Source organism: Numenius arquata, chromosome 10, assembly GCF_964106895.1.
Source record: "Numenius arquata chromosome 10, bNumArq3.hap1.1, whole genome shotgun sequence".
In the NCBI taxonomy this organism is placed as follows: domain Eukaryota; kingdom Metazoa; phylum Chordata; class Aves; order Charadriiformes; family Scolopacidae; genus Numenius; species Numenius arquata.
The window spans coordinates 3,541,832-3,562,026 of NC_133585.1; the positions used below are offsets into that span (position 1 = coordinate 3,541,832).

Consider the following 20,195-nt stretch of genomic DNA (forward strand, 5'->3'; position numbering starts at 1 on the left):
CAACAGCTTCAATGCTGAGAGTAGGAGGAAACAAGCAACATCATTGTTCTGAGTTGAGCTGGAAAAGCTGGAGGCAAGAAGCTCTTGCTTGGTTCTGAATTTAGTGGAACCAGGAGTCCAAGAACTGTGGCGATGTCTCACAGGTAACTCTTGCCCCCAGTGGGGGGATCAGCTGCTGGGAAGTGAGCGATGGGACCCTGCAGTTCCTGCATCCACAGCTCCTGGGCTGACATCTAAGCTCCCTGTGGGCTGGGTGAAAAGGTCTCACAGCTCTCGCAGCTGAAGGACCCTCGGCTTGAGTTCATCATCATTGATATCTTGTAGCTGTGACAGCCCTGGGCCATGTCGGGACAGAGCTGATCCTGAGGTCCTTCAGGCATTCCCAGGGAGCTTTTCCCACAGAACACAGTGACACAGCTATCTTAAAAAGGAGGTGGCTACACAAAATGCACAACGTCCCCACTAAACCTACCACTGTACACTAAACAGCACGGCATTAATGTGAGCTGTTATCAATGCTCTGGTACAACTCACACTTCCATTGGCTTTGAGCCTACAGAGCCTATTTGAGATTAACTATAGCGGAATACCAGCAATTAAGATATTCTAAATACCTTCACGGTGGTCCTGTAATAGCTGCAATAGTCTGCACCAGCTACAAGGAAACAGAAGTCTCAGCAAAGCGGAAAAATGCCTGGAAAACAAGTATTTTGCCTGGGGTTGAAAAACTGGCGTTCGTATCATTTTCACAATATTCTTCAACTGAAACAGTGTCAGCACCCACAGCTGCAAATAAACTTGTTTCCTGGACAAAAAAAGAGGAGTGCCAACAACTTTGTAAATACAGTGCTAATTTTGTGAAGTACCTTGAAATGCAATTTAAGGAGTGTGAAAAGAGACAACATAAAGAGATTTCTTGGTGTCAACAGCTGTGTTAGAAACCATATCACCAGAAGTCTGTTCCCTAACACTCAGGCCTTGGACTCTACCAGTAACAGCTACTTCTCCATTTATGATATTTCAGATCTTCTCCCAACTGCACTGGGAGTCAGCTCTCATTTTATTTATCTGGAGTTAGGTGCTAGTATCCTTTGTTCTCAATATCTGAATCTAAGGTACAGAGAGGGTTACCAAAGTGCTCTGGAAAGAAACTACAACAGAACAAAACTTCTGGTAACTAAGCGGGCACAAATAACTAAAGTTCGCCATCTCACACTGATTATTATATTCTGCTTTGTTTGCACGATTACCATGTCTTTGTTCTGCAGATGATTGTGTTTGTTGGGAACAGGTCACAATGTGCCGCTCTGGACCCAAGTGTCCAAAGAGTTCTGGGGTCTTTTCATCTTGGGAAAGGAGAGATAAAAGGCTTTGCATGGCCCTGTTCAGAGGCAGAAACCTAATACAACACCCGGTCCAGAGGTAGGGGGGCCTAAAAGTTCTAGCTCTGACATGACACATCATTATGCTGGAGAAAGAGCACCCCCTGAATTTTCACATCACCAGTTTCTGCCAACAGCAGTATCTGCGTCCAGCCATCCAGATTGCTCTAACGGTGGGGAAACAACTCAGAGTGACTCAGTACCACGGGAGCCAAACTGGGAGCACTGGGCTCTTGACTAGAAGTGCACGTCAGACTGCGGCGGGGTGTTCTTGGGCACCTGAGACCCCAACACACTCGACCTGGGCAAGATGGGGCAGACCCCATTCTGGGAAGATTCGCCACTCAGGTTGTTTTCACCAACACGTTCCATCCCCCAGCTTTCTTCTTCTTTCCCCAGCTGGTCTGGGCTCTGGGGGAGCAGCAGCTCTTCCTGACGGGGTTCTTCCTCCTGTTAACCAGAAGAAAGAGTGACCTGCATTGTTATCAAGCTTCCAAGAAGTGTAGCAACACTCCAGGAGAGGGACAAGGTGTGCATGATACTTAAATATCTTCACAGAATGATATGGGGTTGGAAGGGACCTCTGGAGATCATCTAGTCCAACCCCCTGCCAAAGCAGGGTCACCCAGAGCAGGTTGCACAGGAACGTGTCCAGGCGGGTTTGGAATGTCTCCAGAGACGGAGACTCCACCACCTCTCTGGGCAGCCTCTTCCAGGGCTCTGCCACCCTCACAGGAAAGAAGTTCCTCCTCATGTTTAGGTGGAACTTCCCATGTTCCAGTTTGTGCCTGTTCCCTCTTGTCCTGTCCCTGGGCACCACTGAAAAAAGACTGGCCCCATCCTCCTGACACCCACCCTTTAAGTATTTATAGGCGTTGATCAGATCCTCCCTCAGTCTTCTCTTCTCCAGTCTAAAAAGACCCAAGTCCCTCAGCCTTTCCTTATAAAGGCTTCCCATGTTCTTCCAGAAATTAGTACAACCTGCCCGTTTATTAAAGATCCAATACACCGTTTGCTGCAATGCACTGATGAATGTATTGGATGTTGGAAGAGTCATTGGACAGATGAGGAGTCATCCCTTTTTGACATGAGAAGTAGGACATTCCAAACTCCTCTTTCAGATGGGAAGGGATCACAAAACTGGTCTGCAAGAGAGAGGGGCTGCTTTCTCACTCAGCTAGGTCACTGCGTGCTGTTGGACTACTCTTGTTATGAACATGAAGTGGTGATGCGACTCCCACACACCGTGCTGCCTTCGACTTTAAACCTGAAGATCCAATATATGCCGGTTGACTGAATACAGGCAGCCTTTGGCAAAAGTCTCAAGTCTGCATTGGGACGCTATGGACACACCTCTAACAGTCTTCCACCTCACGTGTGATAAGTAACCACAGGGAAGATGTTAAGATCACAGTCCACAACACTGTCATGAGCTGCTCTGGCTGGGAAGGACAACATGATCTTTTTTGACATCGGACGGATGTAATTTTTGACGGATAAGTAGGTGCAAAGAAACTGAAGACAAGCAAATTGCATCCACTGCCACTGGAATGAGCTTGGCTCAGAGGAGCTGGGAGGTGTGTTTAAGGGTACCATGGTTAACTGAGGGGACATGAAAACAAGAAGCTTTTTGTCACCATGCTCGAACAGAAGAGGCTTCATCACGCAAAATGCTGACCCTGCCCAACCCTTTTGGTCCTATGTCAATGGGAACTGGGAAAGCAAAGATGACAGCAGGTCCATTCACATGGCAGGGCTGGTCGCCTACCCTGAAGCTGGTTTAAATGCATGGTGGAAGGCTACCAACCTTGCTAACATTGCCCAGGTCCTTCCTCTTCAGATTGTTTCTTTCCAGCACATCTAGCTTGCTCACTATGGCATCAATTTTGGAGCCAATGCTGTTTATGGACTGTTCCAGCTGCAGCACGCGTTGCAGGAGGCTGGGGGAGACATGGAGAGCGTTTGCAAGCTTTTTCTTGTGAGGAACAGCAGGATTTGCAGCAGACATCTTATAGACAGTGGGCCAAACCTCAAACAGGGGTGAATGCTTCACATCAGAGAACTGTCTGGAGTTCCCACTGGAGACATAACTGCCTGCTATACTCTGTTTTCACCTGGAATCAGTGATTCTGCTTAGGATGGATCCCAAGCAGTTTGGACCACAGTCCAGCCACAATATAATCCCATTATTAAATACTGCAACTGCCTCTCCTTTCGTATGTGAATTACTCAGTGTTTCTCAGTAGCAGAATCAGGATCTCCTGATTCTCTCCTAATTCTCCTGATTATTTATCCCATGCTCCTCCTGTGGAAGAAACAGCCAAGTGTTATTCCCAGACCTAGAGGCTGAAGGCCAACTAGGCTGTAAACCAAGGATATTTATTCCCACAGGACCTTCTGCAAAGGTATCAGCTTCCCTTGGCCCAGTTATCTGGGCTACTTTCTGACCTGAAACACGACAGCATATTGCCTGTGGCCATCTGACAGCTGCAGAGGTTATTCAAGAGGGCAAAAAGCAAAATTTCTTAACCCAGCCTTTTGCAGGAACAAGCAAACTACAAGAACTGCCCCAGTTCTCTCCTGACCTGCTCGTTTACACGCGTGCAAGATAAAAAGGGACAAGATCTTCCCGAAACTGCTCAGCACCAGTGTAAACAGTTCTATCAGGGAATAAAGCAGCAGTGAATCAGACCCCTCTTTTGCAGAGGAATTAAACTACTGCCAGCACAAACATACACTTGGAACTCTTCTTCGGAGACCCAGCTGGCCTTATTGGTGTGGTTATTCCTTGCTTCCACGTAGGTCAGGTTCTCATCCAGGGTGTTTCCACTATAGGATTTCCCCAAATTTTCAATCTCTGTATTCAGAGCAACCTAGAAAATAGATAAAGAGACTCCTGCAAAGCTAGCTTCTAACTCCGTGTCAGCTTCACTGCAAAACCTACACAGCTTCACAGGCAATTGAGACGCTCTCCAGGCAGAGTTGGAGCTGTATTTAAGTTGCCTGCTTAGTTTATACCACAAACTCAAAAGATTCCTGCAGCCACTTTGGAGCTATCTATGCCAAACAGAGGGTTTCTTTCCTTGCCCTTTGATTTACCCTTTTCGCCTCTAGGTCATGCTTCATCTGCTGTTGCTCCTCTTCATCAAGGACGTGGTTGCCATCTCTGTCAAACCTGGAGAACGCCTCTGTGATCTCATGGTCTGCGTGGCCCAGTCTACAAAATAGTAGACAGAGAAAGCTCAAGGCACTGGATTACACCTTTAGAAGGGGTGCTCCTGCACTGTTAGAGCCTGAAATGAGTGTATTGTTCCCCCCCACCAGTGAGAAACCTAAACATCCCAAATGGAAAGAGAGTAACACAAACCCACTTAGAACAGGAGATTAAACACCTGAGGAAAGGTGATAACTGTTTTTTGAGTCCTACATTGCCCAAATCTGAGCACCTCTCCTGTGAGGACAGGCTGAAAGAGTTGGGGTTGTTCAGCCTGGAGAAGAGAAGGCTCCAGGGAGACCTTAGAGCCCCTTCCAGTACCTGAAGGGGGCAACAGGAGAGATGGGGAAGGACTCTTGATCAGGGAGGGGAGCCATAGGACAAGGGGTAATGGTTTTAAACTGAAAGAGGGGAGCTTTAGATTAGATACGAGGGAGAAATTCTTTGCTGTGAGGGTGGTGAGACGCTGGAACAGGTTGTCCAGAGAAGCTGTGGCTGCCCCATCCCTAGAGGTGTTCAAGGCCAGGCTGGATGGGGCTTTGGGCAACCTGGTCTAGTGGGAGGTGGGCAGGGGGGTTGGAACTCGATTTTTAACGTCCCTTCCAACCCAAACCATTCTATGATTCTATGATTCTAACTGCTCTCCCAGTCTTGAGAGCCACATACTTTAAATTACCTGTATGACCAAGAGAAAGGGATAAGCGGGCACCCCTCAGGCTGTGACTCACTTACTCCTTCAAGCTGTTCTTGAAGTCTTCGAAGTCCAGTTCTTTTGTTCCATTCTGTAGTGCTTTCTGCACATCGGAAATCCGCTCCTTCTTCAGCTTCAGCCTCATGAGCGTCCGGTTGTAGCTCTGTTACCAAAGGTGCAAAGGGACATGGAATCACACAGGCAGAACAGTGAAAAATAGGGCAGAGCGGACAATGCAATATGGGTGAGCAGATGCTGACTAATACAGGAAGATTTTGAGCTTACACTGTATCCAGGACTGAAAGATCTTTGTCTAGAGACTGTCCTGGAAAGGAAAGTCTCTGAGAAACACTACCAGCATGCTCAAGGAATCAGATACTCCCAACCCCTGCTTTCTCATTTTCCCATTGCCAAAGGACCTGGGACTTTGATCTACCCCAGAAGGGAACTGTGGCTCCTGTTGCTACTGTGTGCACCAAGGTGGTGGATCTTGAGTTAGCAACAACTTTTTTTTTCCTCTAGTGAGTTCCACATAGGTCAGGGACTTCAGAAGATGTTTAGGATTTAGCTAGAAAATAGCACAGCTTTTGCTATTCATCACCTGCTTCAAGATGTCTGAGAGCTGCAGCTCATCCTTCTGGCTTGAAAGCTCTTCCTTGACTTCTGAGTAGGTATCATTGATGATGGCCAGAAACATGTTCTAGAAAAAGGGGAAGAAAAGAGATGAATTAGCCTGAGGCATCTTGCCTGCTCCAGCAGCTGAGGCAGCAAGAAACCAGCGTAGACGTGGGCACATTTAAAAAAGGAGCTCTTTCCACATGGGGCATTCCCTGGGCAAATTAAAGTGGGTGAGGGGAAGGTCCACTTCAGCCACAGAGTGCTTTCTCTCTGGCGAGGAAGTCCTTCCAGCTAAAGCAGTGCATGGCGGTACATTTCTCAGCTCAGACACCATCTCTGGTAGCCCCTCCTGCAAGACCTTCGGTTACATTTGGATTCCTGGCACTAGGTGTTTAACCTGGTCATTATGGAGCCCTCTGCATCCAACCCCTGGCAACCCAGAGACTGTCCCCCATGCTTTGTTGCCAGCCTACTACAGAGCAGCCGGACTGATCCCCTTGAATTCAGCTACATCACCAGTGGTATTCCCAGTCACTTTTAGTCTTCACCTTAAATGATGTGAATATGGCCCTTAATCTCCCTGATGACCAAATACTCAATTGCAGTGTGTTCTTTGTCTACTTTGGTCTATTTGCACTTCCTATCTCTAAATGTTTGCACTACACCTAACGTGGGGATTTCTGGAGCCCCTCTGCTGTGGCTGGAGCCCCTCTGCTGTGGGGACAGGCTGAGAGAGTTGGGGCTGTTCAACCTGGAGAAGAGAAGGCTCCGGGGAGACCTTAGAGCCCCTTCCAGTCCCTAAAGGGGCTACAGGAGAGATGGGGAGGGACTCTTGATCAGGGAGGGGAGCCATAGGACAAGGGGAAATGGTTTTAAACTGGAAGAGGGGACATTTGGATTAGATCTCAGAAAGGAATTCTTTGCTGTGAGGGTGGTGAGACACTGGAACAGGTTGCCCAGAGAAGCTGTGGCTGCCCCATCCCTGGAAGTGTTCAAGGCCAGGCTGGATGGGGCTTTGAGCAACCTGGTCTGGTGGGAGGTGTCCCTGCCCATGGCAGGGGAGGTTGGAACTCAATGATCTTTAAGGTCCCTTCCAACCCAAACCATTCTATGATTCTATGATCAGGAGGAGTCTCTCAAACACTGCTGCCGATATAGAGGTAAGGAAGGCTTTCTTGCTTACCAGGAGCACAAAGAAAACAAAGAACACATAGGTGACAAAGTAAATAGGCCCGAGGACTCTGTTGGCATTGTCAATGGAATTGTAGTCAAAATCACCAAGAATGATCCGAAACTGGGTGAAGCTGGAGGAGAGGAAGAGCACAAGGTCATACAAAGGCACATACATTTATCCTACCTCCTCAGAGAGTTCTGAGGTGAACCCTGCCTGCAGCCCAGATGGTCACAGGCACAAGCCAGAGCATGGTCTAAGTCACTTAATCTGACTGGAGAGAACTCTCCAGTATGTACCCATACTACTTCAGGGGTGAATGGAGCTGATCTGGTTAGAGCAAGAGCTGGCTGGAAAGTAAGACACGGTTTCCACACAAATTTCCAGTTGTCCAAAGTGTGTTTTCGTCTAAACAGGAGTTAAAAACATAAACAAAAACTGAGTTCTCCCTTATAAAGGCATTTGACTCACTGAAGCCTTCTCTTGCAAAAGAGTTCATGAGGCTGTGGAGGGGTGTTAGTGCTGGAAGGTGCTCTTCAACCTTTTGCAGTTCATAGCCCTCATAATGAAACAAGTTTACGTCTGTTGATCAGAAGTTTGCTTATCTCAGTTATCTCTTGTAGACCCCTTGAAGGCAGGGCCTGGATGCCAGAGGTCTGTGAAGCACAGGCTGAAAACCTCTGCTGTAGTAGGTACCTCCCTTAACATCATGCGTTGCCCCAAGCAGGCCCATAGACTGAAGGATTGTCCGAGATTGGTTATTTTAACTCATTTCCCCAACACTCTCTTCTGTGGGTCATCCCCCATGCCAGGTATCCTGACACACTATCTCTGGGACTTCTCTGGAAATCGATCAATGAAGTGACCCTTGTAAAAAAATATCCTCCGATTAAAAAAAATGGAAGAATAAAAAAAAAAACCAAAAACACCAGACAGAAAAACAGAGAGACTGAAACTGCGAAGCCATGTGCAGGAAAAAGGACCTTGAGAGCCCACAGCCTGAAAATCCCTTCTGAGAAATGCAAAGGTCCAGTTCAGATTCCTTGCATGCATTTGGACTTTTTAGGGAGCTGGGAATGTTTTCCAGGTCTAAGGAAGAGGAATACAGCATTGCTTCCTCTTCTTTGGTTTAAAATTGTCCCAATTCAGTGATGTTGAAATGTCTCCTTCCAGTAAGAAATTATTTTTATCTCTTTTGCTTTGAGAGTGTTTACTTAATCTTATTTAGACGATTACACTGCATGTTTTAGAAAACTCTATGCTGAATTTGTATGAAAATTAACATATTATATGACTACCAACTTTCAGAAATGAAGTAGAGCTGCTATCTTATCAAAATCGGGCATATTTATAAATGATATAAATATGAAGTTTCTGGCTTTTTCATTTCAGTGTTTAAAGCTATCATCTTGATAAGATAAATGCATTACTTCTGCTTTTCCCTGTGAAAACCCTGTAGCAGCAAACAGTATTCCTTCCAAACCTTTAATTCAAACAAAGTGCACTATCTGATGAAAACCAGAAACCTTTTCACGCAGCTGTTGTGCAGACACCAAAACGCTGCGATCAGCAAGTGTATTTGAGAGCCAGGGAATTTCAAAACTTCAGAGCTTCTATCTGGACCTCTTCCTTATTAAAAAAAAAAAAATAACAACCCAACAACAAAACACCACACCAAAAACAACAACAAAAAAAACCCAACCCACACTCTGAGCCTACTTCAAAACACTTGCCTTGAGCTATTTAGTTCTTACCACCAGAATTACAGAGAAGTTTAACCTGACTAAGACTAAAGCCATCTACTGGTGTATAAAAACATGAATTTGCCAAGGTCTCGGCAACCATCAGACAACACCATTCTACCTTGGGCTTTTATGGACCCGCAGCAGGTGAGAAGGTGACAGAGGGTCCTGCAAAGAGAAACTAAATTATCGGCTGAGATATGATGCTTTTCTGCAGAAAGACGTTAAGCCACTTTGCATGTTGAGTTCCCTTGGTGTGCCCAACAGCTCCACATCAAAGGAAAGCCCTTGGGGCTTCAGCCAACGCAAATTTCATGCTCCCATGAAAAGGCTGGGATTTCCATTGAGTGGTAGGGCTGCAAGGAGTCTCAAAATCTGGTAGGATCAGCTACTCACGTCCCTACTGATAAACACCAAACAACCAGAAATCTCTCTGTAACCCTCAATTGTCTTACTGCATTATTTCTTTCCATTAAGATGTCAAAGCTGGATCTACTTGTTAATTTGTGGCTTTATTACAATGAGGTATAACAGGTGTCTGATTGACATTCATATTTGCAATTGAGGAGGGGTTGGATAGTAGTTAAAATTCCTTCGATGAAATGATGGAAACATGGTTCTGCCTTACACACTTACATGCATTTAACAAAGGTGCTGAAGTTTTCAACTTGTGTCCCAAAAAGAAGGTAACCCAGCTGGGCGTAGGCAAAGAAGACAATGAAGAACATAATGGCAAAGCCCAGGATGTCCTTGGCGCAACGTGCCAGTGTGGAGGAGAGCTGGGTCATGGTTTTGTTAAAGCTGATATACTTGAATATCTGCAAGAAGAAAGAAGAGGGACAAAGTTAGGTCAAACGATCAGCTAGCTCAGTCTCTCATATATATGATCTTGCTTATAAACAAGACGAGGTTCACTGTACTACCAAAGCACCAAGATGACAGCCAGGCTAGGGGAATGGTGGCTTAATGTTCAGGATATTTGTCCCAAGTGTGCCAACATCTTCCTGTGGGATCATAAAGACATGACTTTGTTCCCCGTGTCAAAGGGAAACAGAAAGAGGGACTGCTGTAAGGACAAATTTCTCAGGGCTAATGAGGAACCCCAAGCGCAGAGTGGCTTTCCACCATGCCAAGATGCTTTGGTTGAAATGGAAAGTCCATGCCAACAGATGAGTCATTTCCAGTTGTCGGGTGGCCATCATGAGAGGAAAACATGGTTTGCCGGATTATCCTCCCAAATACAAAAATAATACAGGTTGGACAAAGTTATATTGCACTCAGCATTTTCTAAAACCGCTTTACACCACAACGCGTGATCTCATCTCCCTCTCCATTATCTCCAAATAACTGGCCTCAGAATGCAGGGTGAAAAACTGTCTGGATTTTCTTCAAAACAGAGCATACGACTTTGAGGAAAATCCTTCTCTGTTACATAGCTGTTACCCTCATGCACTCAGAGGGGTGGAAGAGTCCCCCCTGAGCTATCCAGAGGGACAGGTCTGAGACTGGGGGCCTGGCACCACCCAAGCCCCCCCCGCCCCCGCAATACCTTGATCCAGGCAAAGAATAAGTTGACCGCGTTCATATTGTTGTACTGGGTCTGCCAGAATGCCAGGAACTCAAAGTCCGCGTAGGTGTTGGGGTGTTTCAGCAGCTCTCCCAACAGCCTGTTCACCTCAATGGTGCGGAAGATGTGGAACCCAATAGCGACGATGGAGAGCTGCAAAGAGGAAGAGTCCGCGGTGAGCGCTGAGCCTATACTTTCCACAGAAATTAAAATGTCACAGTTCCTGGGTACCACGCTTCGCTACTGCAGTCTACTGGTGGGGGATGGAAATAAGGTCTAAACGCACTGGACAATGCCCTGACTTCACAGCCCCTCAGGCATCTCTAAGGAAAGAATTTTCTCCTAACAGCTGGTAGAAAAGCATGTGTCCATTTACTCTGCTATGTCATTTTTCTATTGGAGCAAAACATTTGCCAGCTCTTCTGTTATCTAGACCAGTTTCCCCATTCCTTCATTTATTTTTGCTCTTATACCTCTCTGCCATTGCTCCCTCAAAAAAAAAAAAAAAGTGCAAGGTTCCTCACCAGAATGACAACCACATCCAAGATGTTCCAGATGCTGGTGAAGTACTGAAGCTTGTGGATACGCAGCTCCAAAATCTCCTCCACCACATAGTAGAAGATGAAGACACAGAAGACAATTTCACAAGCAACAATGAAGAAGTCCCATGCGCTGACATATCGTATAAGCTTGACGGTCCGGATTTGCCAGGAGGGAATGGCACCACCAGTGGCTGGAAACTCAACCACTAACCTTGAAGGGGACAAGAAAACTCTGATAATTACAAACAGGGGGGTGGAGGCTCGTGGGTAATTTGGAGAGGCATCAAACCTGAGCGTGAGCTTCCCACCAAACCATGAGTGGAAGAGTTGTGCACGTGTTTGTTTGCACAGCCTTATCTCCACTGCTTCATTGCCCATGACAGGAAAGAGCGAAAGGTGAGGAGAAGCGTGACTGGTTATGCCAGGAAGACCAAGTCTTCTTACTAATCAATGTAAGATCTGCTGACACCACTCAGTCCTAACCCCCCTGGTGGACCATATTAAAATATTTGCATTTTAAGGAACCATGGCTTTGAGGAAGAAGCAAGAGGCAGAAAAATTTTCAGTGGGACTCGACTTACCTCAGGACACAGAACAAATTGATATTTGCATTATACACAGAGAAATCAATGAAGACAACTCGTGTTCCCCGATCCAGCCACAACTTCTCCTTCAAGACTTGCAGGGCTTCAGCGCTCTCTTCCCTGGTCAACTTGAGGTCTATATAGTATCCTCCCCCACTGTAACTGGTTAGTCTTCCCCAGTGAGATGAGCCACCCAGTTCCTCCTCAGAATGGTACCTCCACCTGCAACAGACAGGCCATAAGCGAAGGCATTACTATCCCAGACTTGGATATGGACCTTCTAGCCAGGAGAAATTAGACTAGATCTTCAAGGGACAGAGCAGTTTTTAATTCAAGAGTTGGCACTTAATTCCTATTCCAGATCTGAGCCTACATCAGTTCTTCATTATTGACAGATTTCTGATCTAGTGCTTCCCAGCAGTGACACAACATGACTTGCAAGGCTGTGGAGGGCACGTTCTGCAGGTTCATGGGCTATGCCACTGTCCTGCTTGCGAGGAGGTCACTCCCAGGATCTGCTGTATCGCCTTCTACCATGTTGCACACAACCCTCTGCTTAGAGTACATTTGCACTCATATTTCCTTATGAACAATAGCTTCTCATTCACAGACCAAGACTCAGACAGCAACAAAAGAGTTATTAAACTGCAGCTGCATTACATTATTGTCTTGAAAACCTATTTCTCTACTAAAAAGGTACACTTCCTTCTCTCTGGCTCCTCAAATCCAGGATGGAAACAGATAGCATCATCCGTTAGACAAATCTGGTCCCAGAGGTCTCTAATTATCCTCACCCTCTTAAAAACAAACAACAATCTCTACTTAATTTCCCACTGGATTTCCCATAGCTTTCCCAACCGGTCTCACTCTGCCACTCGTTCTGTTGTGCATTTCCTCAAAGAGAAACTTGGCCTTATTGAGAGACAAAAAAAGACTTGCTGCTAGTGACTGACTGCATGGGGAATTCCAGCCTTACGTGAAAAACTCAAGCCTGGCATCCTGTGGCTCAGCAGATTTTATTTTAAATAGAAGAGACTAATTAAAAAAAAAATATCACAGATTTTCTAATCCTGAACAGCAGAAGATATACTTACGCCGTTCCATTCATGAGTCCAAAGGAGACCCTTTCCTCCTTGTCTTCCGAGTATACATCATAGCAGCCTGAGATTTCCTCCTTGAAGTCTTCGTGGACCACACAGGAGTTGTTCTTCACCTTCAGCTGTCGCATGCGCGGGACACCCAGCAGCAGGTTCTCGTAATAGATGTATGACTGGGTGCCATGCGCTGCCAGGGAGTCGTTGTTGTACCACTTTGTCCAGTAAAGATTATCCAGAAGGGGGCCTTGTGCGTACTGCAAGAGAGAGGAGAACAACTTCTTCATAGCCCACACCTCGGAGGACTTTTCTTAGCCTGAGTTTGAGACAGTAAGACCTGACCCACCCCTCCGTACTCCCCAGGATGGAAGGTAGGAGAAGCCTCTTTGTCCCTTCCATTTCAGTGAGCACAAGTCTCAAGGAATTGTCCTGGCACGAGGTGTGAATTATGAAAAAGGTGTCTGCCAGTGCCCTGGAAACAGTGGGGAAAAACAAGCGGGGCCATAATTAATTTTACTTTTTTTTAATAGGGCAGGAAAAGACTAAGCTAACTGACAAACCATTTCCGGCTGACTGTCAGAGATAAGTGGTTGCAATATCTCAGCAACATTCACCGTGGCTCATGTTATTTCTTCACCAGTTCTTTGACAGAAATGTGTTAGACCCTGGACGTCTTTCCCCCCGCCCCCTCTTTATTCTCTTTGATAAAACTCAGTGCAAATTTTAATCCAGCTTCTTCATAAAGAATCCATAGATCAGACCAGCCAAGGCATGAATTACAGGCAGGTTAAGTATGCTGTTCCCACAGCTGCCCAGGAAAACGGACATAGGCTTATCACCAAGAAACCAGCAGGAAGACGTTGGACTGTAGGATTCAAAGCCATTTCTACCACAAGGAAACCTGGAGTAAGTCACTTGGCTGGTCCTCCCTATCTGTGCAATGAGCATCAACTCCCTGAAATGAAGTTGTAGAGAGGTGGGGTCGATCTCCTCTCCCGGGGAACAGGCAATAGGACAAGAGGAAGTGGCCTCAAGTTGCACCAGGAGAGTTTTAGAGTGGATATTAGGAAAAATTCCTAATTAGGGAGCACATTCAGCAGGAACTGAATATCCCAGTCTAGCTGAGATTCCCAGGGCTTCCCGTGCCAGGCCAGACTTGTACTCACCACCCAGAAGTCAGCCATGCTGCCGATGGACTGGAAGGAGACACGGCCGTCAGACGAGGTCTGCAGGAAGAGCTCAGACATCACTTTGGTGTAGTAATAGGCATTGGAACTTGTCATTCCATATGTCACTAAGAGAAGAGACAAGAGGAGGGTCCTGCCTTATAATTGAATACTGGGGACAGATATAAATGTATATATATATTCACTTTCTGTGTAGCTTATACTATTACAGGTAAGATGAGCAAGGCACAAAAGAAGCAGCCCCGGGAACTCTAATCATATTACTTTCTGCTTTCTTAGGGATTTACTTCTCTGTTGCATGTCCCAGAATTTAAACTGGGAGACTGACAGACTAGACGAGTTTTAAAGCCAGAAAAGGCCATTGGATGGTGCAACTGAACATCCTGGGTAACAGTTTTTTCCTCAGATGAAATTTCTGAAAGAGATTTTCTTTCTCAGAATGAAGTCCATGAGTATTTTGAAGTTCTGATCTAAATCCATAAAGGTATAGACACCACCCCATTTTCCCACGTGGAAAGCTCCAGTTAAGTTCTCATCTATCAAAAAAACTCAAACGGGAACAGGGTCTCACTTCCCTGAACATTTTGTTTCGACTCTCCACTGCTCCTTCCTGCAGAAAAGCATCCATCATGATGATCACTAAGGACCTGTCCTGCTGTTGAAAGGCTACCAGGAAAATAAAGCAGCTGACGTTCAAGACCCCCCCCCAACCACCACTTCTGGATGAGTCAGTGTGCGACCACATGTATGTCTGTGTGTGTGTCTTGGTTCTTTAGGAAGAGTGGCTGAAGCCCTGTCTCCCTGCAGCAGTGTGATAGTAGCTCAGGTGGGCATTGTCTGTCTATCTCTCCTGCCATAGGGTCCATGAAATATAACCCTCTCCACTGTCCCACGCCACAGGTGCTCGTTTGTGATAATGAAGGAACCTTCCCAAAGAACAAACAGCCATTGTTCTACCCACACAAAGTCCATTTGCATTCCATACAGGGATGCATTAAATCCACCCAAGAACAACGGTGTGAGCTGCCGTCTGCTTTATCACCTCAGCCACCCCTTCAGTCCCAGAGGGGAGAAAAAATAAACATCTCTGAACCCTGTGTCTTTGATCCCAGGAAGTTTCTAGAGCTGCTCTCTGGGTCTCGAATACTTGCCGTGAAACTGAGAAAAGACCCTGGGCAAATTCACACAAGACTGTGGAGTCAACGGTGAGACCTGATGATGCGGATCAGAAAATACCACTTAAACCTAACCAATATCAATTAGTTCTAGAGAAATAGTCAGTTATTTTACTTCTGTGAGCAGCAGCTATTCTGTACGTTAATGACACATCTGCTTGCTGCAGTGAGTGCACATACATTAAATTTAACACCTACAACAGAATGAGGAAATCTAATACTAAAACCTCATGTTATTCCCCTCATGCTGTGCACAGAAAAGACACCTATGGGATACGGCAGCCACTCACAGAGACAGATGTCCACCAAGAACATGATGTAGACAAGCAGCTCTCGCAGCGTGGTCTTCACATAAAGCTCTCTGTTCTCCGCCGTGTTCTCCGTCAGTGTGGTGCCCCACAGACCTGTTGGGTGTAAAGAAGGAATTGGAGAATTTTGGTGACCATTCTCAAAGGCCACGTGAGGAGTTGAAATCCTGTTCCCAAAAAACACTGTTGGGAGTTGGATTTTTGTCACTTTTCAAAGCAAAATGTCTTTTGAATTCAAAACTTGACTAAGAGCTGTAAAAATGTGTTAAATAACCCCTAAAAAGAACCGTTCCAGTGTGGACAAAAGGTACGGGGCTCACCAAAACTGAAATATGCTGGCTTTCTTATTTTGCTAAATCACCCTCGTTTTCTGTTTGAGTTCAATACAGACTGATCTTTTCCTGCCTGTTTTTCAGCTTACTCCTGACAGAAACTCAGTCTTTGTTACAAGGACTCTTGAAACCACAGAACTTCATCTCAGTCATCTGTGTGCTAACAGCTGAACTTCTGGTAGGACTTCCACAGCTGAACTGCATCTGATGTTAGCTTTACAGCTTTTACAACTATTAGTTCTCTTGCTGTATATTGAACCATCAGGCCCCAAATATTTGTCCCTTGCTTACCTGAAAACTCTTGCAGGTCATAAGACTCAATCAAATAGGCCAACTCAATTATTTTCAGCCTAAAATTCAGAGCCAAATTATCTTCAGGATGTCTATCAATGTCTATCAATAGTTATGCCAATTGCACCAGCTAGTGCTCCGATTTCTTCACACAGTGAAAGCAACTCATTAAACGTCACCAGGGTTGATCAAAAAGAGAAAAACACTTCCTATAAAAGGAGCCTTGATATTTTGGGTTTTGATGAACCGCCCGATACCATTAGTGTATTTGTTTGTTCTTTTTGTAATGGTTTTCTGTTGTGACTTCTGAAATGCTCCTGAAGTTGAAAGGCATAAGAACTTCCACTTGAAAGCCTTGTGATGGAAGCCATGTCAATAATAGCCATAGCCTTGCTGCTTTCTGCAGCTCCTAGAGAGCTCAGCCCTGATGCCCATCCCCAGCAGTACACAACAATCATCTTCCTGCAAGCCAGGATCAAAGCTGATCAAAGGCCACACGTTTGAAGTCATCTCTGGCAGAGGACAAAGCGCTTTTCTTCTTTGGAGCAAGCAAAAGCCATATAGTGGTTTGTGCGCATTTACTCCTGTCCTTTTGATAACTCTTCAGCATCTCAACAGATTAGAGAGCTTTTTGCACCATAGTGACTGTTGCAGTATCCGACATCACTTCTGGCCAGAGAAACCAGTGCCCTGTTCTGGACATGCCAGACCAGCAACAGCATTGAGAGCCTGGAGAAGAGCTGGATTAACTCATATGCAGAAGAGAGGATTCCTGTGGTCTACAGGAATCTCCACAATGGAGAAAAACAAGGGGAAACCACCCAACCATCTGTTCAGGTCACTTTTAAATTACCCCCTTCATCTCTAGGTATGACTACATCACAATCTTTTAAGAGGTTTATTTGTTTTACCATGAGGCAGGGAGCCCCCAACATCCACATGTTGGGAACAGAAGCAGAGACTTTCTTTACTTTGGGACTAGAGGTGCACTTGGGAACACCTAAATTCGGGGACACTCAAATATCCTTGAAAACTCAGTTTGGAGACTTGCCCAAAATTATACCTGGAGGACCACAAGGCTGGTCCAGTCCCCTTTCAGATTGCATCCAGTAATTGTAAAACTATATCAGTTGAGGTTTGGTTTCAACTGTTTTTTTAGGAAACATTTCAGTCCTGACAGTGCCCGATTTTCTCTGGTGGATATTTATATCAGTTTTTAAGTTACTGTGACACGGGGGCCATAAAGGCAGAATAGTCTCATCACCAGAGTGATGGCCCCTGTGGACCCAGGACAACTAATCTCTGCCAAGGGATTCACTGCATGACCCTGAGAACACCACTGAGTCTCCCTGTACATCCCACCTGGGAGCAAAGGTAACAGGACAGACCCTGGAGCCACAGCAAGGCACAGGGAATGAGGATGGTCCCTCCAGGTCAGCCAAAGATGATCTCTGGAGTAATGCTAGTCTGTGTTGAGCAGGTTCCTGGGCTACACAGATACTATGAGGTTTCTACCTTCCGCATCCCCACGCTCACACCCCCCCCCCCCCCCCCCCCCCCCATTACCATTGTTCTTCACAAGGGCTAGTAAATCCTTTCTATTGAGATGTTAGAGCTTTACCTCGGATGCCTCTGAAGATGTAGAAACAGCACTTGAGGAAAGGACTTGTCTTCCCACCCACAGCTTTGCTCTGCTCTTCCTGGTAGGGCAGCGGATCCCCCACCTCTTCAAAATTCTCATAGGGATTCTCCAGGATGGACTTGGGGTTGTAGATGGCTCGAATCTTCAAGGAGGTAGAGGGAGAGCCATTGTAAACAGGATTATCCCAAGCCTTCTTCCCCACTGCCTTCAGTTCATGCTCCTCTGAGGCTCGGAAGTGGCTCTCAGCTCTGTTGTTTATGTGAGACGAGCTCATGGCTAATCACTTTTAAACTGGAATTGTGAAGATCACCTGCCCAGGCTGGAGCTGAGAGCGAATCAGTCAATGCCAAAGAGCTCGTCCGCCTCAGCAACCCAGGAGAGGGTGCACCACCAGCTTCCCACAGATAGCACACACCTTCTCTCTTTTATACCGGCTCAGATGGTGACACCTATCAGAGGGGTGGCACTACCCCTTGTTAGGAGCCATCCTCAGCCCTATTATTCCAGCAGCCCTGGAAACACCGACAGGTCCAGGAGACCTTCTCTGCTTTCCAAGGGAGATAAGAGACCCAGATACCATGGTGGGAAGAGGATGCTGCTAGGAGACGGCCCCTGAGTTGAGGCGGGGGGGCAGACAAGAGGAGTCGGTGGCTGTGATTTAAGTGGACCCTTCAGGCTGCCTGCAGCCAGCTCCGGGGGGAAACCGTGCTGGGACCCCGGGCAAGCCCCGGTGGGGAGCGGGGCCGGACGGGGAGCCTTTTTTTTTCCGGGGAAGTTTTGATTTTCCAGTGAAGCACCAAAAAAACGGCGGCGGCGGCAGCGCGGAGCCGGGGGCACCAGGTGGCGCCGGTCGCTCGCCACGGGCGACTGCCTGCCCCGGGGCTCGGAGCCGCTGCCATTCGTTAGCCCAGCATTTGCGGACGCTTCAGGAAGAAGCTGGTGATCCCGGCCAGCGTTTCCACAGCATCTTTTTGGCTGTCTCATCGTTAAAAGCAGGAATAAAACTTCTGGTGTAGGTTTTGGAAACCAGGCACTGGGCTCTTCCGCTTTTGCAGGATTTCCTTAAGTCCTGCAGCGCCTGCTGGCCCTGAGGCAAACCTGAGAAAAAATAGCATTATACCAGGCAAAACTGGAAATAATAATAGCTAGGGGTTGCCAGCATTTCCCCCCCCCTCCCTTCTCTGGCCAGCGGTAAGGAGTCCCAAGCCCCAAAGGTGCTGGAGGCCTCTGACTGTATCCCTGGAGAAGAGGCTCAGGTGATGGTTTAACCCTGGGATGGCAGGCTTCTGTCTTGGGGATGAGATGATAAATGTACATATAGGTCCTTCCTCAGGTCTGGATACATAATTTGGAAGAGGTGCTTCTCCACATATAGCTGTTTTTCTGACATCACCCAGGGATACAACATGATTCGTGCACCTGTAGGACCACAGGGTAAAGGTGTTTTCTCTGGACTATGATGTTCATACAGATGATGTTACCAGGCCATCTGAAATGTGCAGAGATGTCCCCAAGATGTCTCCTACCTGTTGATGGCACCAAGTAGCTGCTTGAACAACAGCGTGGCAAGAGCTAATACTCACAGGGCACTAAGAAGGCAGCAGCTGGTAATTTGGTTGGCAGGTTGGAACTCTGGGCTGGACCCTTGGAGTAAATTTGGTATTATTGGTGCCTGTTGATTTTTATTACTCCCTAGCAAAATGAGAGCAGTGGGATGGAGTCAATGGGATGGATGGATAGATGGATGGATTTTGCAGAGCTCTCCTGCAGCTGAAATGTGGAGGGATGAGACCTCAGTGAAAGGTCACATACCAGGACTAGACATCCAGGTCACACCCCTGGGACCTTAGATATGGGCAGATATCCCTGCCCATCCATGAGCAGCACAGATTATGGTGCAGAGCTGCTGCTTCAGGGGAGCACAAGGGTCTTTTTCCATAGTGCATCTCTCACAGCCTGTGGGGCACAGCACCACATCCCATCACATCGCACCCTTCAGGGACCAGGTACGTTGGGGATCTGCCTTCTCACTGGCTGGGGCACAGAGCAGGTGGTGAGAGGGGAGGACCTTGAGCTTCTGTGTCAAAAGAGACTTGCCAGACACAGAGGTGAGACTGACCAGTCTGTAGTTCCCTGGGTCTTCCATTTTTTTTTTTCCCCCTTTTTAAAAATGGAGGTTATGTTTGCCCTTTTCCAGTCAGCGGGAACTTCACTGGACTGCCATGACTTCTAAAATATGATGGATGGTGTCTTAGCAACTTCATCCGCCAGCTCCCTCAGGGCCCACAGATGTATCTCATCAGGTTCGATGGATCTGTGCACCTTTGGGTTCCCCAGATGGTCTCAAACCTGGTCTTCTCCTACAGTGGGTAGTTCTTCATCCTCCCCATCCCTGCCTTTGCCTTCTGCAACTTGGGTAGTGTGGTTAGAGCCCTTGCTGGTGAAGACTGAGGTAAAAAAAGTCATTGAGTACCTCACCTTTCTCCATATCTTGGGTAATCAGGTCTCTCATTTCCTTCTGGAGAAAGCCCACATTTTCCCTAGTCTTCCTTTTATCGCTGACCTACCTGTAGAAGCTTTTCTTGTTGCCATTGACATCCCTGGCCAGATTTAATTCTAACTGGGCTTTAGCTTTTCTAACCCAATCCCTGGCTG

The 20,195-nt window shown here is 46.7% G+C and overlaps 1 protein-coding gene across 1 annotated transcript; it reads right to left on the reverse strand.

The window, feature by feature from the left end:
- Nucleotides 1-1,619: 1,619 nt before the first annotated feature.
- PKD2L1 (polycystin 2 like 1, transient receptor potential cation channel) lies at nucleotides 1,620-17,814 on the reverse strand. The gene is given in 15 exon segments (XM_074154948.1): nucleotides 1,620-1,856; nucleotides 3,199-3,322; nucleotides 4,119-4,255; nucleotides 4,482-4,599; nucleotides 5,329-5,450; nucleotides 5,889-5,987; nucleotides 7,089-7,209; nucleotides 9,455-9,636; nucleotides 10,368-10,538; nucleotides 10,910-11,138; nucleotides 11,509-11,733; nucleotides 12,606-12,862; nucleotides 13,772-13,899; nucleotides 15,258-15,371; nucleotides 17,520-17,814. Coding segments are annotated over 15 exon segments (2,559 nt in total).
- Nucleotides 17,815-20,195: the final 2,381 nt, after the last annotated feature.